Raw genomic sequence first — 25156 nt, 5'->3', positions numbered from 1 at the left:
TGTGCACTCTGTCTTGTTACCTGTAATTTTTGTATTCTGATCCCTCACAGCTGGGTTTCCTCAGTCCCATGTTTGTCCCAAGAAGACTGACGCTCCCAAGAAGACTGACGCTCATGTTAGAAGCTTGTGAGGCTGGACTAATCCACGAAAGGGCTTTGAGCTGCTAAAGCTAACGTTAACATGATAACATGCTCACAGTGGCATTGCTATAGTGATGTTCAGCAGGGGGTATTTGTTTTCTCCCTTTTCACCATAGTAGTTTAACATGTTAGCATCAAAGCATTCGATTATTAGCAATTAACACAATTGATGTTGATGGGGCTTGATGTATTTGGTCTCAGACCTATGCAAGAGTGTCAGGGTCATGTTGAAGAAAAGTAAAACATTGTGAATAATGTTTGTAATATTAGAAGAATGAAATTGTTATTGAGATTTAACTCATAATATTATGAAAAAATAAATGTTATCTATTGAAGAAAAATGGCATGATTTTACAAGAATAAAGAAAAATCTATTTTTAGGGGGAAGTCTCTCAAAAGAAGAACTTCAGTTACACTTGTATTGATTACCAAACGTATTGTCTATTGAGGAACTACAATCCTCCTTTAAATGTCACACAGATGAAACCATTGTAACTAACATTGTAGTCGACAGCTGCCAGACATTTCCTCCTCCGCAAAAGAGTCAATTTCCTCTGTGTCCATGTGTTCTTTCTTCAGAACAAACAGTTACTTGTGAAATCTTTTCAAAGTCCTAATAAGTATGATTTCAAAGTCCTTATAAGTATTATAATTTTTGTTATTTGATTTGTGAAACTTATACTAAAGTATAACTACTAAAGTTGACAGGGACATGAATGCTCCATGTTAAACTGTTAATATAATTCAAATCTGGGCCAATATCCAAAAGGTCAAAAGTCGACCAATGTCCACCACCTCGTAAACAGCCACACCAGCATTAGCATGGCTAAATGAAGCACAGTCAGAGATATCCTGACATTTATGACGCGTTCACATTATGTGAGACATTCCAGATTCCAATGGTCTTTATCTGTGAGCATTCACAACATGCTCAACTTACTGAAAAACTAGAATTCACAATCCTGAAACTATACAATAACCTTTATGACCTTTATCTTCTGGGATATTTTGTTGACGTTGTTGAGGAGATCCCTCAAAAAACACAGAAGATAAATTATGAGTGCGCTGAGTAAACTGGCTTTATTTTGATTTGTTAGCTGCAGGTTCGGTAACGGCCTTCTGACGTAGCTTTTTGTTTAGAGCTGTGTTTGGGCACGTGACACGGATTTACAGTAAAGTAAACCCCCCCAAAAAGCTTGATCGAAGCCATGCAGTGTTAGGACAGACTCGAGAGAAGAAGCCAAAACAGACGACACGCTGCAGTTGTGACCAGATTGATGTTTGTGCTGTTGCTGTATTTACTGGTTGTTAGTGAGGCAGCTCTGGTCGCCCTCTCCTCTCTTTGACACTGTTTATCTTTCACTATCTCCCTCTTGTGTTTTTCTCATCTCACTCACACACACACACACAGGCACATTTATTTACTCAACTTTTCTGTTTGTCACTTGCTTTTCTCTCTCACTCCAGTGCCCGTGCTCCTGTTTCTTCTCTCCGTCCTTCCTGTTTCTAACATCTCTTTGTTTTTCCTCTCTATCTTCTCCTTGTGAATCACACCACGGAGGAGCAGAAACAGAGCTGGGTGTCAGCCTGAAGTCATACAGGTTCAGCAGACCCTGTTATGTTGAGTCACCGTGAGGCCTGTCTCCCCCCCCTCTCGCTCTCTCGCTGCCTCACTTTCACATGCACATGCAAAGTGGGCTCAGTCAGATCTCGCTCTGCACTCAGTTCTGACGCCAAAAGATTCCTCAGATGTGCCATAAAAAGCAGACCTTGCTTATCAGACCTCAACTCAAAACATCCAGGCTGATAAACACCGGTGGTTTCTGAGGTGGACATCATGTCGTTTAACTATATGTTGGCTTGAGTCAGTATATATATATTATCTATATTGTTAAATTTAAATGTATTTATAAATGATAAGGTTAAAGGTCCAGTGTAAAGGGGGAGGGGTGTATTGGCAGCAATTTAATATTATGTTCATAATTATGTTTTCATTCATTAACTTAGAATGAGCCTCTTCTATTTACATCAAGAGCGTCCCTCTTCCATGGAGTCCACCATGTTGCTCCACCATGTATCTACAGAAGCCCAGAACAGACAAACGAAACAGGATCTTTTGTGGGTTCTTTTTCACTTCGTCTGCAAGTTGGTTGTTGTTGTTGTAAATGCCTGCGAATTACAACTTGACCACAAGTCGTTGAATTCAGTGACTATATATTTATAAATTACATATAATTTATAAAAGTTTACACTTTAAATACCTTATTTGATGAACATTTATGAAATTCTGTTTCTGTTGGTCTCAGACTGCTACTGTAGCTAACTTGGTGGGTAGCTAGCTAAACTTGGCCAGATAAACAAAGGAAAACAATAAAGTCATAATTTAATGAGAAAAAACAGACAATATTACAAGAATTCATGCTTGAATAAATAACCAGCAAAGAGCAACCAGACTCGCTGGAGTGCCACCGCTTCTGGATCCAAAATCTTGTACCAATCTCATTGTTTCTAGAGAAAGTACCCCCCCGACCTCTACCAGACGTGTCCTCCTCCGCTAAAGGGGGAATTATCTCCAACTTTGATTCTTTTGTCATAAAGACACAGTTTCTTGCTCAATCTTTAAAGATCCCAATACTTATGATAATGTATTGCTGATGTGCCAATACGTAGTTTGGTATTAGTAAACCAAAGTATAAATACATTTTTAAAATATTTGACTTTATTCTTGTTATATTTCTACTTTATTTTCAGAATCTGAGATATTATTTCCCTTTAAGTGGTCCTAATATTTGGTCCTACTCTCTAATATACTAAACATATAATCTACTATTTTTCTATTTGTATACACAACAAATTAATTATAATTTTTGTTTGATGTTTTTAATGATGCAATTACATGACATGCAATAATGCATTCATTGCATGATTAAAAACATCTTCACAAGGTTAAGTAGAACCATTTAATTCATGAGAGCCATACATCTAAAATGATATGACAGTTGTGAGCACACAGGGGGCTCTGTTTGTAAACAGATGCTTTGTTTAGAATTATAAATATCAATTAATTATGATTGCTCATTATATTGTCATAGGCCATTACTATGAATTCATATCATTTCATGGAAATGTTCCCTCATTAAATGGATCCTTAAACTCGAACCAAGCATTTTACACCTGACTGGCCCGAACTCCTGATCCTCCTGCGTGTGTGTGACATGTCAGAGTTCTGTCCTACACGGCTCTATCTGGGCCTGGGGAGTGTCAGTGCTGTGGCATCAGATAGGCCTCAGATTAGAGCTATATTTACACAGGCTCTTGAAAGAAACAACCAGACACCAACCATCACCCATGGCCTTTTTCCCGTGCACCAATAACCCATTTAGATAACATGGACAGGTCTGGGAGACAGTCAGTAGGTGGCTGGAGGGACAAGTCTCTGTTTAGACATTGATCTGTAGGACAGCACAATGAATACACCAATTTAAAGTGTCAGTGATAGATTTTATTTAAAGAGGAGTCTATAATTCCTGGTCAAATATTCAAATGCATCCAAATGTTTAAATTTTTGGTATAAACTTGTGTATTACAGCCCAAACCAAACGTGAAGTAGACCTGGCAGGATCTACTGTAAAGGTTCCATAAGCTATGGTTAGCATCTGATGAAGTTTTGGAGGAAACTAAAATTAATGGAGAGTTAATGTAAGTGTGAAACTCTTGTGTCACACCCTTAAACCAAGGATATGAAGTAATGAGGAAATAAGATTTAAAAGTGGTTCAACTGGCTGAAAAACCTGCCAATAAAGTATAACACGCTCACGTGAGTTTAGAGAAATTCATCCAGCTCAGCCTGAAAAACTGGGCTCACTGCAGCTGCTTAAAAGAACACACTGGTGTGTTCTATGTCAACATGTCCCTTTGTCCGTTTGTGAACGTTGCTTTCGACAGCAAGTGGATCAAGTCTGGTCGAGGATGTAACTGCAGATGGAAAAGAACATGGGGGAGTGTGGCAGAAAAAAATCATGTCCAAACCCATCGAAGTGAAGAAGCTAGGTAACATTAGCACAGCAGTTTGTACTGAGGCCATAGTGACAGGTTGAAGTAAAAGACTAAATCAAGATGGATGACATGACTGCTTCCCAAATTAAAAGGTTACTGACCAAGCCTCCATGTTAGTGGGTGGGACATGGGCCGAGTTAAAAAGTCCTAGTAATTTTCTCAAAGATGGTTTTAGTCATTTAAAGTTGTTTTATCATTTTAATAGGCTATTTGATGCTGTAGAAATACGGTGAAACACATAATTGACAGCTGAGACTGACTCCAGATTGGTCGAGTGTGTGTATCAGTGGGAACCGGCTTATGTGGCCCCATCCCCCGATCACTCCTGCTCAGACTGCGGCTCCAAATGTGCAAGATGGCAGCGTTCATATCTGCTATATTTCTAGTTAGTGGGAGAAGGTGAAGACGTCCATCATGATATGCAGTCTATGTTTTAAGTGTAGTGCTAAAACATACTGAAACAGTAAAAAAGCCAATAGAGAATAGTCAGAAAATTGGCAACATGCCATGTGCTAATATAGCCAGTGTGAAATACTGGTCACACCAACTGAGACTGAACATGAAAACTCGCTTGGTGCATCAAATTAAACAAGGGTACATAATTTTTTGGAGGAATCTAGCTTTTCATTTGCAAGAGAATAAATTGTTGCTATTTTAAAACGTTCCCAGTATCCTTTAATTCACTGTATTCACTGTATTAAACTCAGTGGAATCCTAAAGTGATATTGTTGCAAGTAAATACTGAATATTGTATGTACTGTACTGCTGACCTTAACTGATCTTTCTTTTCATGTTTTTTTTTTTATTACGTCTGACATTTTATGCAGTAAACATCTATGGGTGTTTTTTTACAATACCAATGACAATGTCACTGTAGAGTCTCTTGGACAGTGTAGAACCAGGATGCTGGTGTCTGAGCTCGAATGCCACTTAGTGGATCAGTTTGATTGTCAGGAGACCTGCATCCTGTCAGCTGCTCCAATGAATCCACATGCCACTCTCACGCCTCCAGTTCGATCTGACACCTCCATGGTGATGATGAGATGTGCCAGACGACATAATACCATCCAGAACTGATAGTATGTGCTCAAGTTTATCAAAGTTAATGGGAGTAATCAGTTGGTCGGTCAGACTGAACGACATCTTCAACAGGTTTGTTTTGGTGTGAATCAAAATGAGGACGTTTACCTCAGGAAACCAGGGATTTGTGGATATGAACTTCATGTATCGTGTTAGAATAGCAGTCGTTATCTTTACTCCCGGTCTACCTTCTGAATATTTGAGTCTCCAGCTCTGTAACTTGATCTGAGTTTGTCTCACTCCAGCAGAGCCTGGGGTGGTTCATCAGAGCCGTGCTGTAATCACCAGCTCAGACACCCACCCCCCATCTTCCCTCAGCAATAAACCCTATCCCACCCCCACATCTCCCCAACGGCAAGCGGAGCCGAGGCGCCACAGACGCGTCCAGCCTCACATCCTCCACTCACGTCCGCTTCACACCACAGCAGCCTGACAGTGTCGGCATGCAGACGCAGACATGATTTCCCCCCCCACCGAACATGGTGCAAGCTCTGCAGAGAGAAGCTGCTTGTTCAGTGTCTTTCTTCATGTGAGCAGCTAATGTAGCATGGGTAACAGCCTGCACGGGGTGAGAGAGAGACAAGAGAAAAGAGAACTGCTCAATCCAAGAGGGAAGCCAGGTCAAAGCCCTGTTTGTAAAATGGATGGCATGACATCACACCACAGAATAAATGTCTTCAACTTTAAATCACATGTGTGTGAGTGTTTTTCTTCGTTAATGTGTTCACCTCATAAGCATGTTGGCGTGTGTGGGTGCACGTGTGAGTGTGTGTGTGTGCCATATTTCCTTATCTCTGGCCAACATGCTTCTACTAACTAACAAGCAGCGTCTCCACCTCAAGTCAGCCAATCCCTGTTTGAGGGGGGGGCGAAGAGAGGTGGAAGGGAGGAAAAGGAGGGCGAGCGGGGTTAACAGCAACAGGATCAGCAAAGAGAAAGATAGAGAGAGAGATAGAGAGAGAGAGAGAGAGAGAGAGAGAGAGAGGGGCCCTGAGACTGACAACTACTGACAGCTGAGCTTCCTCTCTCAGTGGGGCGTTCAAGACGTCAAATTGACACACAAACACACATGCGCACACACACACACACACACAAACACACACACACACACACACACATGCACACACACACACACATATCGATCCATTTCAGCCGAGAGGTCATTAGCAGGAATTATACCCTTATCCTCACTCATGTGGAGTTTGACATTGCCTCTGTTGGACTGTGCTGTGTGGTCTCTGTGCGAAGGAGAAGCTCTTGTGTAACAAATGCTGATGTTTTTCCGCGTATGAGACTCTGTATGTGTGTGTGATGTGAAGCAGGTTTTCTGTTCTTGCCTTTGCAGCACGATATCGGCTCAGACAGCTACAGTACAATGAAATCAGTTTGTGTGTGTGTGTGTGTGTGTGTTTGTGGGTCTGTGTGTCACAGCCAGCGCACCACAGGGAACAGTAGGCAACAGGTGTAAAAGAGGATGTTAAAACACAGAGCGAACCGTTTCCCCCCCCCCCCCCCCTCCTCCCCCCCGCCTGACTTCTGAACCTTCGCTGTCACCGCTGGTATCCGAGGACAGCTGTGAAAATGACCTCTTGTTTGCTCCACGGAGCGTAGCAAACATTTTATCTCTGTCTGTGTACAACCCCCCCCCCCCCCCCGAAACACATGTGTGCGGTGTGTGTTAACCAGCGTACGACATGTAGATTACTCGGGCTGTTATTTAATGAAGGCTAGGCTTATGAGAGCAGCTGCCAATGTCACACAGCACAACAGGCCATCAGTGATAAGTGCTCTTCAGACAGACAGCAACAGTGCGGAGGACGTGGGATCACATTAGGCACCTACACTGATGACGCAGCTGTTTGGATTCAGGGAGTGGAGGGGTCGCCTTCATGTTGCTGACCGGAGCCTGGTTGTGTTCAACTATGTTACATTCTGAACAGTATCTCAGGTATAGTAAATAGCGTAATTAGGAAAGTTGTCATGTTTCAATGAAAACCCAGGATTCACCTCTCCTCCTCTCTTATATCGATACCACCACAACTAGAATGGCACTATGTAGACTAACACCTCCCCCAAGGCCCAACACTCCCCCTAAATTAATCAAGCTGCACCAAATTGCACAAACCTGAAAATATCAGCTCCCTAAATGTGCGTGAGTTTTTCAACAAGATCCATTTATTATCAGAATGTATTTATTGCCAGGTAGGTTTACACACTACCTGGAATTTGTTTTGGTTGAAGGTGCATACAATGAACACAAAACATTAAAACACAACAAGTACTACACATAGAAAAAAATTTATATATAAAATAAAAAGATATAAAAGATGTAAAAAGTAAAGTAAAAAGTAAAATAAAATGCAAAACAGGAGTGCAATGTCGATGTGCAATGTGCAATGTGCAATATTCAATGTAATGTAATGTGTGTTAAAATAACACAGACTTGAGGCGTGGGGGCGGGATAAAAGTCCAAGTCAGGTGGGGGTCCCAGGCTTTGTTGAGAAGGCCAACTGCAGCCCGGGTAATCAGTGAAATGTAAAAAGAAAAGCTTTATCTCACAATGTTTAAGTTTAATAGGTTCTTTCCTGACCCATGCCGCATCCTTCCACCAAGTTTCATAGAAATCTATTCAGTAGTTTATGTGTAATGCTGCTGACATAATGAAGATGGTGATGGAAACATAATCTCCTTTGTGTAAATATGAAGCTACAGCCACCAGCTGGTTATCTTAGATTAGCACAAAGACTTGAAGCCCAATCACTAAAGCGAATTAAAGGATGTTATATCAGTTTATTTTCTAATAACAACACCTGAGTTTTAAAAATTACATGTTGTGGTTTTATACATGTTTATGTGCTGGACTATTTCGTGGCCCGGAGCTGTGACCTCCTGTAGTCTTGTCATCAAAGTGTGGTTGCCAGGCAACTGTACTAGGCCAGGAAATAGTCCACCACACACGCTGCATTCGTGTAATAAAAGCAGAACAGGAAGAACTGGAAAACCTCTCGTAATTCTACTTTTTCACACGTTATTGCAGAGGGTTACTGGTTGGGGTGCTGAGGCTCCTGGTCTTCTGTGTGGAGTTTGTGTGTTCTCCCTGTGACTGCTCTTGTTTTGTTGACAAATAATCAATTTGACAAATACACAGACTCACCTTAGTTCTCTGACCAGACCAGAAAGCAATGTCCTACATGACTGCAGATTACCCTAACCCCACTCATTATGGGCTGAATATGAAACAAACGAGAATAAAACCTATGAAGGGGTTAAAAATACTTACTGTTTAAACAATTTGTTTTGGTTAACAATTAACTGTTTCCAGTCTTAATGCTTATCTAAGCTAACAACTGCCATCAGTCGTTTCATTTTGGTCCTGTAGACATGAGAGCGGCATCACTCAACTTCTTTCTTCAAATCCAACTCTTGGCAAATAAATAAGCAGGTTTCACAAGACAAAAACCAAATGATAATAAGTGAGATATAAGATTGGAAAAGTCGGACTGAATGAGATCCAAAAATGGGAGTTTTCCGGACAGAGGACCGAGATTGTGTTGATATAAATTCAAGTGTACAATCTACCCGATGAAATATTTCTGTCCATAAAGTGTCTTTGATCCTAATCTCCTGCACCGCCTTGAACTCTCAGGCCCGGGAACCTTCCTCCCTCCATCACTTTTTTTTCTCCCATCATGTCTTTGTGGAGGTTTCCTCAAACCTCTCCATTTTTAGTATGTTCCACCAGATATGATTCGCCCCCTTGTGTAAAAAAAACAACTCTCTAAGCTCCCCTTTCTCTCTCTCTCTCTCTCTCATAAATGAAAGTAGCCCAGTGTGTTTGTGTGTGTGTCCATGCACCAACAGTTCTGTTCCTGATCCTGGAGGGAGTGATCAGTGCTCAGTGCAGCAAGGAGGCTGCAGTCCACCCGGATTTACCAGCAGCTCTTTATAAGGACAAGGGAAAAAAGGCTCTGCTGCCTCTATATTTAGACAGACTTTATTGGGCCTCTTGTCTTCCTTCTTCTCCACTCCCCTCCTCTTTTGTGTTGCTGCCGTTAGAAATCTCACCAGAGCCTTTTGGACGGCTGGCCCTCCTCTGCACCGCGGCGAGGGGAGAGCGAGTCTGATAATGATCTGGGTGATAATAACAGAGCAGACCAAACCAAAGAGAGATGGGGAGAGGATGGGAGGGAGGATGATGAGAGAAGTGGTGGGTGGTGAGAGAAGTATTTTTCATCATGTCTCCTCTGCTCCTCGCAGACTGTTTTCCACAGGGTCGGGCCGGTGATGTGCTCGCTCATCCCCCCCCCCGTCCTCCAGTGGCGAGGAAGTCCCAAGAAAGGAGCAGGTTATGCATCCAGCCACACAAGGAGGAGACTGGTGACCTTTCCAATGTCCCAAAACCACTAGATGGGTCATTTCCAATTCCTCCTGCTTCAATTTAGCCACTGGCTTGTGGCTGAGGTGTCTGACTTTGTGAATCTATGTAGAAATATGCCCATACATAGGCCTCTTATAGGTCTCCTCTACATAACTCTGCTATCTGACCTTATCTCCCCAGCAAAGCACATTTCTCAATAGCTTTGACCTCTGCTTTCCAAATTTACAGCCACTGACAAACAGCACTCCAACATGGCGCTCTCGTATTCACCTCTCTCTGTGTCTCTTATTTCTACTTTAAAGTTCTCTCTTATTCCTGTAGCTGGTTTCTGGCATACATCGCACCCAAACCTTGCAAAAATGCAAAGATTTGAGTTTGACAGCAGTTCAGGAAACAATATTTACATTCATCTTCAGTTGAGCTTGTTTGATAAAGGGAGAGGCTGCTGTAATGTTTGAGCATTCTTTTATGGTAAAGGACTGTTAGGGTTCAGACTGACACACACAGGTAAGGCACAATTATTATTATGAGGATGACAATGAAAATGATTACTAGTAGTAGTTGTAGTAATAACATTACATTATACATACATAACATGCACAGTCAAACACCAATTGCACTGTGTCAGCGTACAGGAGACTGTGCCACTGAGGGGAAAAAGCTACATATTCATAAAGCCCTAAGTAAACATGCTGAGAAAGTGCTTCAGTACAGTTGTACTTTGAGCTAAATACTAAAATCAACCTGCTAACATGCTCACACTGATGTTATTATGTTAATAAAGTGTTGACTGCCCCGGTTTAGGAGTGAATGAGTTAAGTTTTGCATTGATGTGACCACAAACAAAATAAGGGAGAAGATGAAAGGTTGTGTGGGAACCACGGATGTCTGTATAAAAGCATCTCTACATGTAAATTGTAGAGGTACCTCACTTAAAATCCAAACATGTATTGAAGTCCAGACATTTTTCTCAAATTTTCCAGCCAGCCCCTGAGTACAATGTGCAGGAAATGTCTGAGTCAGTGCATGTGAGAGTATAGCAGGGAAATGTCCCGAAAATACGCCCTGCCCTGCGTCCTGCAAGCTCTATTTTAGATTTTTTTCAAATCACAAACTGACAATACAGCTGTCAGATAAATGTGGTGATGCTCTTAGTGGTATCCTTTGCAATGTAATGAAGAAGCAGTATATAAAGTAGGTAATTCTAATACTGCACATTGTTCAACCTGATGGAGTCACCAGTGGAAATGTAAGAGGATCACTCATGTCATTGCGGTTCATCTTTTGGGCACCATGAACGCATGTCCCAAGTTTCACATGAATTCCTCCAGTAGTTCTAGAGATATTTCATTAGAACTCATCATTGTCAACCTGCTGATGTTGCAAAAAGGGGCCAGGAGATAACCAAAGTCAGTTGGTGTAATTTCCTGGGGAGTGTGAACATGTGCACCTCATTTCATGGTAATCCATCCAATAGAAGTGGAGATATTTAAGTGGTTTCCACGTGTATGGTTAATAATGCCCCTACAATGAATAGGCGAGTCCTGTCTGCCTGGGCTTGTTGCCTCTAATACTGTTAAGTGAAACGCTTGTCTGTGGCTGACTGTGCTTATCTTGTACAGAATATTCTGGACTCATGACAAGGGCTGGAAAGGAGAACCCAAAAATCTCTGTAGTTACTTCACGATGAGCCTAACAGGTGAGGTTGAAGGAGGCAAAAACAATTTTATTTGCATATGAGCTGCCAGATTCAGGAGTCACACAAGAAAAGCATCAACTGCCATGCAAATGAGAAACAAATGAGATTCAAAACCAGGCGGAGGTAAAGGAGTGGTCAGAGAGGGTAGAGCACAGGAGGGGTTTTGTCTATGCAGCACTTATGGTACTATCATCAATCCTGCCATTCGTCCATACAGCCGTTTGTGCTTCTGACTCCAGGCTAAAAGGTCCGTCAAGTTTTCTCCACAACAGCAACAGCAGCTCGCCGTGGAAGGACAAACCATGACATCAGAATAGTGGAAGCAGCCATGAAGACAATAGTTCTCTGTGCAGGAGAAGAGCCGAGGCGTGGCCTGGCCGTACAGAGGCTTCTGTCAGTGGAGCAGCGGGCCTCAGCAGCTGTCTCAACCTCTGTCTGCATCTCTGTCACATACACTCGTTCAATCCATCATGGAAGCTGACATGGCATTAGAACAAAGGATCAACAGATTTATGTTAAAATCCCTTTACCCCTATGTATCACTCCTCTCAATCTCCCAGTGTGTTTGTGTGTGTGTGTGTGTGTGTGTGTGTGTGTGTGTGTGTGTGTGTGTGTGTGTGTGTATGTGAAAGAGCTTCTCTCTGTTCATGCTCAGTACCAGCTTAGGAACGCAGGGACGGAGGTGGAGTAGGAGGGAAGCCCCAGAGAAAGAAACATAGTTCGAACAAACTGGCAAAACAAAGAGCCAATGGACAAAGTAGCCCCCACTGACAGGAGGTCTGGGGTGATAGTGGCATAGATAAATGTGTGTGTGTGTGTGTGTGAGTGTGCATATGTAAACACATAACACAAAACATGCAGCCTGCCGTATGATAGCGCTCCATTTACTCTGTATTTATTTGTCTTCTCAAATTTGCCTGAGGAGAGAGAAAAAAGGCTTTCTAGACATGTAGCCGCTGTACGTCTTGTGCCAGATAATCTGAGCCCCTCCGGTGGCGAGCCTTCGTCTTCAAACAGCCGTTAAGGTTTACAGGCCGTGACAGAGAGGAGCGAAGAAGCTCACCACGCAGCTGAATTTCACAGAAGAGAAAAGAGGTCTGTAGCTGATGGAGTGGAGCTGCTGGAGCCTCACAGACACACAGTCCCTCAGGGACGCACCACCTGGGTTGTCAAAAGGAGTCTGGCCGGAGCCTTTAAAAAGAGAAAACAGCTCAATACGGGATATACAAACAGCGGATGAGCATCATTGAGCGTGTATGAGCAGCGTGTATCAACACAAAACCCACCTGCCCTTCAGTGGAAGTCTAATGACAACAAATGCAACAAAGGCCCTGTGTGGTACGCCCAGCCTCGAGGGGCCGCCACAGCCGTCTATTCAGCCGGCATTCACCTGTGAGACGGATTCAGTGGGTTATTAAAAGCTCTGATACACATGGGTTGATGGCATTATGAATTTGCATTGAGGACGCTGGCTTGAAGGGGGGGTGTTACATGATGATGGGGCCATTGTTGTCTGTCTCTATGGAAGCTCTCTTTTTTTATGTTTAATCAGTCGACCATTATTCTGAAAACATGGTTGTTTTATATCCGTGTATTATATTGAACTGTCTTGTCATTACAGGGTATACTGTGTACACACACAGATTCAACACACAGATAAAGGGAAAAGGGCTTTTCTGGTTATATTCTTCATTTGAAAAAATTGTTGAATCGCTTTGAAAATTACAAAAGTGATGTAAAATGCTAAATTTACAATAAGCCGATCTTTATGTCTGTTATGTGTAAATTCTATTTGTATAGCCCATATTTACAAATCACAGTTGTATTGTCTCACAGGGATTAAAAACCTCTGCAACATGTCAATGTCAATGTCAATTTTATTTATTTAGTACATTTGAAAAAAAATTGGTTGACCAAAAGGCTTTCCAGGTGTAATGGTCCAACAAAAGGACAGAAACAGTGATTTAACAGAGGTGAAAAAAACCTCAGGGAGAGTCACAAGTGAGGGAGTCCTCTCCCAGGACCGACACAAGTGCAACAGATGGTGTTTGTAATAGAGCACGACAACCAACTAACAATATTTACAACATTGATGGGAAAAGACAAGTGTCTTGTATTAATGGAGAGGTGTATCAATGTTTAAAATAATTATGCAAAAGCAACCGCCTGACAGAGGTGAAGGGAGCAGCAATGATAATTGTATTAATGGTATTACCAGTGGGCAGGACTATTGTATATCTAAGCAATCTGTAGTTGTAGTGTGAAATCATAATCCACGATCACAATCCACAATGTGTATCGTGGATCTGCAACAATAACGCACAAGGTCTCTGGATGAAGATACGTCAGTGATATGTATTAATGAGACATTGATGTGATGAAGAGGAAGAGGAGGAAAGAGAAGCTCCATGTGTCATGTGTCCCCCGACAACCTAGGCCCATAGCAGAAGAACACATTCATGTAGCATTTCTATATGCAACTCTTTATCACACACCATTCATACACTGTCTGTACTTTAGTTCAGTATCTTCCCAGAGGACAGGGATCGAGCCACCGACGTTCTGGTCAGTGGACGACCCGCTCTGACGCCTGAGCCACAGCTACCTTGGTCCAGTACTGTGCTGTTTTCCCCCCAGAGGGCTGCATAACTTTTGGAACACTGATGTAAAATATCACTACCACTAACATGACCATAACAAGACTGAAGTCTGTAGAATGGAATTACAACTGTTTCTACTGGTAGGAAATCAAATTATAAAATAATTGTAATTTGTTATAATAAAAGTGACGTGTCTGATTGTTGTGTTGATATGTTTAAGACTGGACACACACCGAACACACACATGTGCTCTGAGGAGGCAGCACCACTCAAACACAGGTTCTTTGCTGTGTCAATGTTGAAGGGTCCGAGCAGTCAGAAGACAATGACTGCCACCTAGTGGTGCGTCTGTAAAGTGCGAAGCGTTCCAGAGTTATAACCTATTCACTTCTGGAACGGATTACATAAGAGGGGGCACCTTCTTTTTTACATTCTTTAACATTGCATTTTTTTTAATTAATTTTGTTAATTTGACAAGAAATAAGACAAATTAAGAAAAATATCTGTGAGTGTGTGCAATTTGGTGCATGTTGATGGATGTAAGGGGACTGTTGTGCCTTGTAGGATGGATGTGTTATACTGAGAACCATTCTGTTTTCTCAGAAAGGGAAAACGGTCCAAAATGAAAACAAACATTCCCATCTACCCATGATAATATTGAGCAATTTCTTATAGCATTGTTTTGCCTATTCACACATTATATGCTGCAAAGTTTAAGTGATAAATAAGTGTCAACAGTGCCAACAATACATGATGCAGTTGCTCACTAATTTATCCAATGGTCCCTGACTTTTGTTGCAGTGATGTAACCATAATACTAACTCTGTAATAACTAACTAAAAAACTAAATTTGTACATTATTCATGTAGGGTTTTTTTTGGCTCAATATCCCTATGCCTTCCCTTTCTTTTACATGGTCTACATGCTTGTTGATAGCTAAAGGAAGTTGTGTACTAGGCCATTATTTAAAGTTTTCAGTGTAGATAATCTATGCAGTGACGGCAGAGTAATTAAAGCATTGATGCATTTTATTGCAACTTTCTTTTAGCATGAATGTGTTTTTCTCACATGTATGTTCCATCAGAATGTATTAAAACATGATAAATGGTGTGAGTGTGTTCCACTGCCACATGGTTCTGAGTTATATGGACAAGTAAATTACAGATATTAAAAACTTTTTGCATACCCTTTCCGGTCACCCTCCTCATGTCATTGTTCAGTGCAGATTGGGTGAAAGGCAAACCTGTTCAGTAAAGTGCTTTCTGTGTTCATCAAGACAATAAAGAGGGAAATAAATACCTACCATTTATCAAGGCCATTCAGTGGGGTCACGCTACCTCTGGGAAACTATTCCCAAATAGTGATGTATGCGTTATTGTTCAAGTCTCCTGAAATGACAGGTTGCCGAAAAATCTGTAATTGCTTTGGCAAGAAAACATGATTGTTGGCCAGGTGATAGAAAATCTACAAATGTTGAGGATAACATATTTTCACTCCAGCCACTTTAAAACAGGTAAACATTATTGTTACTATTTTTAAGTTACCTGAGTGAGTAGGTAGGACATCAATTAACTGCTTCACTACACTACCCCAGCATACTGTTACTAAATTAATGTTAAATTGATTAATGCTCTTTCTGACTCCATGCCATAAACAGGACTAATTCTAAATCAAAGATTCCAAATGGAGCCAAGTAAATGTAGACGTCTGTTTCTGAAGCTGGTTACCAGTTGCCAAGGTTACTCTTCATCAGGACTTAGCAACACTGCAGCACTCACCTTATGCATGATGCATCCGTTCTGATTCCTTTGTTTCACACATACAAAAATGGTCTATAAGTGTGATTTATTCAAATATCCATGTGTATTTTTTTCATAACATTACAATAGTTAACAAAATAAAAGGCAACATAAAAAAATACACTGACAAGAGAAAAAAAATCAACAAAATGAGAAGAAAAGTCTGTTGTTTACAAAGTGTTAATGATCATTTCAGTTTTTCTGTTGTACACGACATAAAAATACTGCTGCAGATGTTTCTACTCAAAAGATGTTCACCTGCAGTAAACTGTATCATTCATAACCGTAGATACAGATGTTCACTGACCACGTTACAGCTGTCTGATCTGTGTCGGGGGAAAAAATGCTTCCAACAAAAACCAAACACAAGCTTCTCTTTCTTCTTCTTCTTCTTCTTCTTCTTCTTCATCCTCTTCTATCCATCCAGTAGCTTGAGGATACTTTCCCTCTCCTTCAGTGCCTTCCAGGCCTGGTCCTTCTCCTTCTTGGTTGGAGTGCGTTTCTTCTGCCTGGCTGCCATGATTCGCCGAAATCCTTCCATCACCTCGTTGTCAGACACTCTGACTCTCTGCCTCAGCTCCTGCTTGCGCATCTCCTCTTTGGCCAACCTGTGAGACATCATCACATCAGAAGTTCATGCCAGCTGCTGATTACGCAAGACCTGATTGTATACTATTCACTTCAGGGTAAATGTCTTGGCCTGGGTCCTTACCGAAGCAGCTCCTGCTTGCGAGCTCTGTTGTGAGCACTCAGGGCTTTGAGCTCTGCTTGTCTCTTCTGCAGCTCTGCCAGGACCTCGTCCTCCGAGTCTCCTCCAGGTCCAGGTCGCTCCTCAGAATCCAGCAGGCCCTGGGCGACCAGCTCCTCTTTGATCCGCGCCTCCAGCGAACGTGTGTGAGGAACACTGCAGCGAGAGAAAGACAAAAGCTCTGTGATTAGTGCAATGAGAAAGTAAAAAGTTCAGGAAGGTATCTATAGTGGCAATAGTGTAGAAAAATATTATTTGTGTGTGTAATCATACTCTCATATGTGTTTTCAGAATCCATATTGCGATGTACACGTGTAGACAAATCTGTAAATGCGTTCATAGATAATAGTGACAGGAAAGGCTTAGCACGTAGAGCTGGAAATGCAGCTAATGAGTTCTCAGGTACAACTCAGATGTGACTCATGCATGTGGCGATTTGTCCGTATCCAAAATGTTTTGTTTAGCCTGAGCTGAGGTATGGCCAGAGAAGCGGCCGTTTTTCATCACTTTTCTCATACGTTTGCAGATGATTTAATGTTCACAAGTCGGATTATGCTCACATGGTCTCAACACACATTTGCAGATGCCTAAACGCATTTGAAAATCTCAGTATTCATTTGCAAATTCTTTTACACATTTACAAATCTGATTAGACGAATGGATTGAGATGGTTACACAACTTTCAACCCACAAACAAACTATATTGCTACAGCAGTTTGATCTGCCACTTCAGACACTGAGGTCTTAGTGTGGAAATGGGTGCTAATGCAGCAGATCGTGCTGCTGTGTAGAACTGGTGTTGGTGCTTCTTCCGTTTCATTCGCTGACATCCTGCAGCACAAATACCTAAAAGCTTTCCCTTGGCTTCGAGGAGACGTTCCAGCACCATCGTTGGCATCCCTGCCTGAAATGTCTGGTATAGGAGAATCCTCCATGGGGGATATAATGTTTTCCTGAAAGAGAAACAAACAATATTAACAATTATGGTCACAGGTCAGTGTTAATGTTAACGTTTTAGTTATTTATTTTTCGAAAAGCCACTATGGCATTAATGGAAGTTTGTTCAGTGTATAAACTGAAAGACAAAACAAAGAGTCTGACCTCAACAAGGGCCTGGAGCAGCCGCTGAGTGAGAGGACCGAAGGGACAGCCGTCCTCTGGAGACTCATGTTGAGACTCTGACTTTTTCAGCATTGAGTCCACATCTACAGCAGTAAATAGGACAGAGTGTTGAGGTAGACACAAGCATGTGTGATAGATACCGCGTGGCGTGGTCATATTAAGGCTCAGGCTCCGGGCTCCCCTCACCTTTAGCATCCAGTTCAGACAACGGTCCTCCCATCAGGCTCTTCTTCTTGTCATTGGCTCGTGCTCCCTCCCTCTGCTCCTCTAGCAGATCCTCTTGAGCCCACCGCTGAGAGTAGTGTTTCCCCAGTGCTGGAATCTACAGTGACCACAGGCAACATCAAAGTTCATCCTCCATTTAACACAATATGAACACACTGAGTTTTGGCCGTGCCCGGAGCGGAGGTCATACTTTGAAGTACTCAGCCTCATCCTCCGGGGGCTTCAGAAGCTCTTCTATCAACCGTATCTCTTCATTTGTGATATCAGCGCAATACGGCTCCACCGACGCCCAGAATCTGAAAACAAAGACACGTAATGCAAAAAACACACATCAGAAATAAACATTTTCCTTTTTAAAAGGAGAGTCCTGTGTTCTAATATGTTGTATGACATTATGATAGGACTTGAGGAACAAAGAAACGTTGCAGTTACGGCAAATATTACACAAACACCGACCTGTTGGGAGCATCGTTTTTAGGAGTGCGGGGAACATCTTGTGGATCGTCCGTGAATTCATACTCTTGGACTTTGGGCTGCAGGTTTTTGGATTTGGGTCTGCCGGGACCGGGACCTGGACCGTGACTGCCTTTGCCATCCAACTTCTGTTTCTTTGGTTTGTGGCGAGACGTGGCCGCTGGGTCCGGGTCTTTCCCCAGCTTCAGGAACCGCTTGTCTCCCTTCTTGTCCTGCCAGTCTGTGAGGATCTGAAGGCACAGCACAGGTTTTCACTCAGGGTGGTTGGGTGAAGACGGGAGCGTGCCTATGTTCCCACAGCCCTATGTTTCCACAGCCCTATGTTTCCACAGCCCTATGTTTCCACAGCCCTATGTTCCCACAGCCCTATGTTTCCACAGCCCTATGTTTCCACAGCCCTATGTTTCCACAGCCCTATGTTCCCACAGCCCTATGTTCCCACAGCCCTATGTTCCCACAGCCCTATATTCCCGAAGCCCAATGTTCCCAAAGCTCTATGTTCCCACAGCCCAATGTTCCCACAGCCCTATGTTCCCACAGCCCTATGTTCCCACAGCCCGATGTTCCAACAGCCATATGTTCCCACAGCCCTATATTCCCACATTTCTAATATTCATTGTAAAATTGGGCTCTATGTTCCTACAGTTCCCACATTTCTACCCATGCCTGGTAGTTAAGGGTTCACCATTCCGTAGCTGGTGAACCCCAACCCTAACCCTTAACTCTCTTGAGCTCAACACCGCTAACCCTAACCCTAATTTTCAGAAAAATCTAGATCTGCTCTGTGGGAACATAGGGCTGTGAGAACATAGAGACTAATTTTTCAAAATAAATCTGGGAACATAGGGCTGTGGGAACATAGGGCCTAATTTTCAAAATTGTCAGTGAAAAAAAATCCTTAGAAATGTGGGAATATAGGGCCTAATTTTCAAAATTGTCAGTGAAAAAAAATCCTTAGAAATGTGGGAACATAGGGCTGTGGGAACATCGGGACTAATTTTGCAAAATAAATCTGGGAACATAGGTCTGTGGAAACATGGGTCTGTGGGAACATGGGTCTGTGGGAACATGGGGCTGTGGGAACATAGGGCTGTGGGAACATTGGGCTGTGGGAACATTGGGCTGTGGGAACATAGAGCTTTGGGAACATTGGGCTTCGGGAATATAGGGCTGTGGGAACATTGGGCTGTGGGAACATAGAGCTTTGGGAACATTGGGCTTTGGGAACATGGGGCTGTGGGAACATAGGGCCTAATTTTCAAAATTGTCAGTGAAAACAAAATCCTTAGAAATGTGGGAACATAGGGCCTAATTTTCAAAATTGTCAGTGAAAAGAAATCCTTAGAAATGTGGGAACATAGGGCTGTGGGAACATAGGGCTGTGGGAACATAGGGCTGACCCCATTGAGGGACACTGCCGGGGGCCAAACTGAAATCTGGTGGGGCCCCCCTCATCTCCTCCTCTCTCACCTGTCTCTGCTCCTCCAGGGCGCGCAGGCGGCGGCTGGCGGAGGACAGCAGTGTCTCCAGCTCCAGCTGCAGCGTGTCCAGCTCCTCGATGCCGATCCCATCGTCCTCGGAGCGGCCCAGCACGGCCGTGTAGCGGGGGCACACCTTCAGGTGCTCCACCGGCTTGAAGTCGTAGTACTTGAGGGGGGGGCAGTCCTTCAGCTCACTCATGATGCCGACCTGCCACTACCTGGAGGAGCGGACAAAGGACAGTGTGGTTAACGACAGAGCTGCTTCTTCTCTGTTTGCCTCCATCTCTCCATCACATGCACACGACCAAACAACGCGCGCACACGCACACGCACGCACCCCCAATACACGTCCACGGAGGGCTGCTCAGGGAACGAGCTCGGGGGGCCCTAACGCCTGATGGACGGTTACACGTTCACATCCGCCCCTGTCGCTTCACAGTTACACACATTACCATTCAACACGAAGCAGTTCTCACACTACAGGAGCTGAACACAACACACTTTAGCTACAGTTTTAAATCCCGGGTGTTTAAGCGCAACAACATATACCGTCAGTGAATGGCGTCCATGATGGGAAAAACCATCGTGGTTAGACAGGGGTGGGGAATACAGTCAAATAGAGATTGTAGCGTATTTTCAACACAATGTAAATTATAGTAACGATATTTTAATACTGAAATGTAACAAAAGTTTCAGGGGATGTCTAATTTTGTAACCTGCAAAAACAAATGTTCGAGTTGTGGAAAAATAAATCTAAAATGAAAGTGGTATCGTCGGAACAAACCATGTTGCGTCAAGGTGCAACAGGATAATGTATAAGATCTAAACCTGTGATTCAGTAAGTAAAATGTATTTTGTTTATGGTAAAATTCTGATTCAACGTTTTTTATCCGATAACCAGCTACAAACAGTCCAAACGATTTGAAGAACAACGGTGATTTAACGTCGTGTCTCCTGTCCACAGAACAGAGTGGACGAATCTCAAGATAGGCTCGTTTTAAATCAAGTACACCCCACCCGGGCGGGGAAACCAGCGCACAGAGCAGTATTCATGGTGCCCGGATAACCCCGCCTCCCCGAACGGATAATTAGGTAAAAACGAGCGCACCGTATCTTTACTCGACGATGTTGGGTTTACGGAAGAGGAGTCCCAGGCGTGGCTGAGGAACTTCCGTCTTTGACAGCAGAAAAATGGTAAAGCTCCCGCACTCATTCTTATATGTTATTATTATTATTCTGACTTTTTCTATGTTGCTCCAGCCCAGCTGAGCCCGGCCAGCTGGACCGGAGCAACATAGAGGTCAGCTGCAGTGAAATGAGAGGACGAGCATCGCTGACTCTTAGAGATTGAAATGATAGAGATGTTCTGTATTTCCTCTCGGCTCGTTCCCTACTCGCTACTATGACTGCTTCTGATTCTGAAAAATGTCTCTGGACCAGGCTGTGTTTGTATCTGTGGCTCACACGGAGTGATAGTGAAGCCACATGGAAATCAACTGGATGAGCTGCAGTCTCGATCACTGTGGTTCAGTCGAGTTATGGTTTCAGACTCAGGAGATGTATCGTGTGTGTGTTTGTGTAACTCGCATCAGTTTGTACATTATTTAAAATTATATAAAATAAATAAATAATAATAAATAAATACATTTAAATTCTGAAAAGGAGGTGTGTGAGTGTTAGTGGGTTAGAGCTGTAGTGACTGCATCTCTGCACATATGCCACTGGCCTGGTAGTCTGACTCTGCAGGTTGAGCCCCCCCACTACCAGAGCTGTACTCTGCATGTAACCTGATCAAAAACAACCAATAGCCTCATCTCTGCCTTGTGATCTTCCCCTTGTCCCCCTTCTCCTCAGACAGCGACTCTGCGCCCCTACTTGAACGCTGTGAGGGCCACCCTGCAGGCGGCCCTCTGCCTGGAGAACTTCTCCTCGCAGGTGGTGGAGCGGCACAACAAGCCGGAGGTGGAGGTCAGGTAGGTTTTTAAAAAAAGCGTGTGGTTGGAGAAGGAGCAGTCTCTCGGCCCGTTCCCCCATCTGTGCTCGGCTTCACCTTGTTTCTCGTGCCTTCCAGCTGTTTGCCGCTGTCACACAAGCGCAGACTTGTGCAAACTTGCTCAGGAAAATGTAGGAGGGGAAACAGGACATGGGCCAGGCAGTAAAATGAGCTGATGGGGACTTGCTGCAGCCTGTTTGCAAAGAGTAGATTAGGAGGTTTTCAGTAAGACACTATGAACGCAAAGGTTCTAGGTAGAGCCATGCAGGTGTTATCTGGAAAAAAAACCATGTGTTAAAATATCTGTGAAGATTCTCAGTCATCCTGGTCATTGTATCCTCAGGAGTTGTGCACTGGACTTGCTTGTGTTTCACCTCTCATCCAAAAGGCTTCTTCAGTTCTGAGTTGGTTCTGGGCCTCCTGCAGGATCCTTCCAGCTCAGTGGCCTTCCACTGTTGAGAACTACCTTCAGAACTTTTGGATTAGATGTGAAATGGCTTAAAGAAACACAAGCAAGTCAACTGGCCCTTGTAAACCTGTGTAACTCTGAAAGCACGAGTTAAAAACTGGAATGCCTGTTTTTATTCTAATGTAGGTATTTGTTTTACATGTGATTACAGGAGCAGTAAGGAGCTGCTACTCCAGCCTGTGATGATCAGCCGCAATGAAAAGGAGAAGGTTCTCATTGAGGGATCCATCAACTCTGTCAGAGTCAGCATTGCTGTCAAACAGGTGATTCAATCCAGCAGGACTTTAGTTGCTTTCTTTCTTTACGTCACATTTACCAAGTTTATTTCAAAGTATATGCACTAAAAACAACTTCTGCCGTCATCGACTGCAGGCTGATGAGATTGAGAAGATCCTTTGCCACAAGTTCATGCGCTTCATGATGATGAGAGCCGAGAACTTCTTCATCCTGAGGAGGAAAGCAGTAGAGGTAAGAGACAGAGGGGGAGGGGTAAGAAGCATTATATATAATTGGATTAAAGGTGAGTGACAGAAGAGGAATCAATGTAATGTAAACGGGAAGAGTATAAATAAATGAGGAACTATGTGAACAAATTTTTTTTTAAATGGCTTACCTCATAAGACTCTTAAAGGGATATTTCACAGAAACATAAAAATTGCAGTCATTACTCTTCTCACCATATGCAGATCAAGGGCTGGGGGAATTGTTTGAGTCCACAAAACTCTTTTAGGAATCTGAGTGGTAAAAAGCATTGCAGCCAAATCCGATCCAGTTAAAGGAAATGCCCCCATGCTGCTCCTGTGGTGTCATCCAAGTGTTTGTAAGCCCTGGGATTCAAATTTGACTCGAAATGGCGTCATTTACACCAAGTGTTTAGCCTAAATGTCCTCTGGAATTCTCCTATGGAGCCATGTAGGTTCACACGTGTATAAGAGCGGTCACCATATCCTTAAATTGCATTGGATTTGACTGCAGTGCTGTTTCCTCCTGAAACTGTTCTGTGGTCTCTTTTTTGGCTGAACTATCCCTTTTAAGGCAAAGATATCCAGCTCACAAATATAGAATACTAGAATAATAATGACATTGGACATTCCCATGAATTTAGTAACTCCGGTGATGTTTTCATAAAATGTCTGACTGCTGACTCACTTCTTTCTCTTTTCCTTTGCTTCACTGTGACGTCAGGGATATGATATTAGCTTCTTGATCACCAACTTCCACACGGAGCAGATGTACAAACACAAGCTGGTGGACTATGTCATCCACTTCATGGAGGAGATCGACAAGGAGATCAGCGAGATGAAACTCTCCGTGAACGCCAGGGCCCGTATCGTTGCTGAGGAATTCCTCAAGAACGTAAGAAACGTATTCTCTGCTCTGACGGCTCAGGGTTATCTTTATTGAATACAAATTAAAATGATTTTAAACCAGAAATGCCCGAAAGGAAATAATTAGATGGTGTTCTTCCCCACAGTTCTGATGACAATGTTTGTCTGTGGTCCCACACAAACTGGGATACGCCCCAAGGGACACTCAGCATAAAAGAGGAGAACGAAAGGAGTCGACAGCCAATCAGCGAGGATATGAGAGGAACGTGACCAATCTGGAGAGAACACCCTGTTGCACCCGTCTGGAGCATTTCCCTGTACTCATGAATATCAATGACTGTATATAATGAAATGTTTAGGTTTCATTTTCAGCCACTTAGAACAAATCCCCAAACAAAGGCGGGTCCTTAAAGTATTATTCAAGCTGATATCCATGAGTACAGGAGCGCGGAGGACGGGCTGTCGCAAATAAATAGACCAGGTTTTTGTATTTTATCCGTGCGTCTGTGTTCTGTCACTGTTGTTACAAATAAAATCTCCAGATTTATCTGTTCAGGAAAGTAGTCTTTGTGGTTTTTGAATCTGTAAAAGACCAACCAAAACCTCCTGTATGAAAATAATCAAATAAAAAAAGTCTGTTTTATACCTTTTGTTTTTCTTATTAAAACACTGTCAGGCATTCTTGGTGAGTGTGTGTGCTACAGCTGTACCTATACATGGATTTGTTCGGCTGCTGGCGACTTTCTCGTCAGCACTTTGGCCTCGTCTCACCTCAACCACTCATGTTGTTTCAGCTGCAGAAGGGGAAGTAGACGCTTCCAGCTGCAGACAGAAGTTGTGTAAACTGTTTCTGTCGTATTTGCTCACATTTACAACTTGAATTCATTATCTAACTGTCGATTAGTGTCAGAGACGAAAGCGACATTTTCAAACGACCTAATTCTCTGCAAAATGCCTTGGTATCCTAGAGGGTATTATGGCTAAGCACTCAATATTTCCTCATCGTTAGATACGAACCTGCTTCTCAAAGCTCAGACTAAACTTCGTTGCCCAACTACACTGAAGAAATATTGGTTGAAATAATTATACAAAACTATAAAAAAAAAAGTTGAAGCCATGGCACAAGTTATTGCCTTTAACTAGAAATCACATCAAATGAAGTAAATGTGAGACAGAGGCAGTGACAGGTTGGTGTATAAAAATAACACTTATTTATTATCAACAGCTTTGAGCTCATGTTACAGTTTTGCATTTCCGATACTTTGTGTGTTGAGATGCAAAAGAGGCTTGTTTTACTATCACTGAAGGTGTGGACTGCAAAATCATTTACATATAACTTCTGCCTCACGTGAGATCCTATCTTTGCTGTAGACCACACAGCTAAAGATAAAGATATATTTATATTACCCCTTCATTTTAAATTTAAATTGAATGTTTCCCCCATAGAATATAATGTGCCAGTCCATCCATTACATCACAAACAGTAAGCAGGCTCATCCTCATACAATTACATCACAGCTTCACGTGAAACAATGATGGCACAAGACAGCAACACGGCAAGCAT

The 25156-nt window shown here is 42.8% G+C and overlaps 2 protein-coding genes across 2 annotated transcripts; one reads left to right on the top strand and one right to left on the bottom strand.

Moving 5' to 3' along the window:
* Positions 1-15932: 15932 nt before the first annotated feature.
* On the bottom strand, positions 15933-20383 carry tada3l (transcriptional adaptor 3 (NGG1 homolog, yeast)-like). Its single transcript, XM_061069901.1, has 9 exons — positions 20352-20383; positions 19792-20020; positions 18304-18551; positions 18038-18143; positions 17809-17944; positions 17602-17705; positions 17347-17453; positions 16465-16656; positions 15933-16360 (listed from the first exon to the last, which is right to left on the bottom strand). The coding sequence occupies exons 2-9, from the start codon at positions 19999-20001 to the stop codon at positions 16168-16170; spliced, it is 1296 nt and encodes a 431-aa protein (XP_060925884.1). The 5' UTR covers positions 20002-20020; positions 20352-20383; the 3' UTR covers positions 15933-16167.
* A 545-nt stretch (positions 20384-20928) lies between these two features.
* LOC132999777 (actin-related protein 2/3 complex subunit 4-like) lies at positions 20929-24235 on the top strand. Its single transcript, XM_061069548.1, has 6 exons — positions 20929-20996; positions 21657-21775; positions 22416-22527; positions 22637-22732; positions 23450-23620; positions 23739-24235. Exons 1-6 carry the CDS (start codon positions 20994-20996, stop codon positions 23742-23744), a joined length of 507 nt encoding a protein of 168 aa, XP_060925531.1. The 5' UTR covers positions 20929-20993; the 3' UTR covers positions 23745-24235.
* Positions 24236-25156: the final 921 nt, after the last annotated feature.

This window comes from Limanda limanda, chromosome 4, assembly GCF_963576545.1.
Source record: "Limanda limanda chromosome 4, fLimLim1.1, whole genome shotgun sequence".
Classification (NCBI taxonomy): domain Eukaryota; kingdom Metazoa; phylum Chordata; class Actinopteri; order Pleuronectiformes; family Pleuronectidae; genus Limanda; species Limanda limanda.
The sequence above is the reverse complement of the archived record's forward strand: the minus strand, read 5'-3'. Positions and strand labels throughout refer to the sequence as shown.

Coding starts and splice junctions, on each gene's coding strand:
- tada3l (XM_061069901.1), bottom strand. CDS start 20,001: ATGAGTGAGCTGAAGGACTGCCCCCCCCTCAAGTACTACGACTTCAAG. Junction 17,706..17,808: donor GTCTGAACTGGATGCTAAAG/GTGAGGGGAGCC, acceptor TTACTGCTGTAG/ATGTGGACTCAATGCTGAAA. Junction 16,361..16,464: donor CGCAAGCAGGAGCTGCTTCG/GTAAGGACCCAG, acceptor GATGTCTCACAG/GTTGGCCAAAGAGGAGATGC.
- LOC132999777 (XM_061069548.1), top strand. Junction 21,776..22,415: donor AAGCCGGAGGTGGAGGTCAG/GTAGGTTTTTAA, acceptor ATGTGATTACAG/GAGCAGTAAGGAGCTGCTAC. Junction 22,733..23,449: donor TGAGGAGGAAAGCAGTAGAG/GTAAGAGACAGA, acceptor CTGTGACGTCAG/GGATATGATATTAGCTTCTT.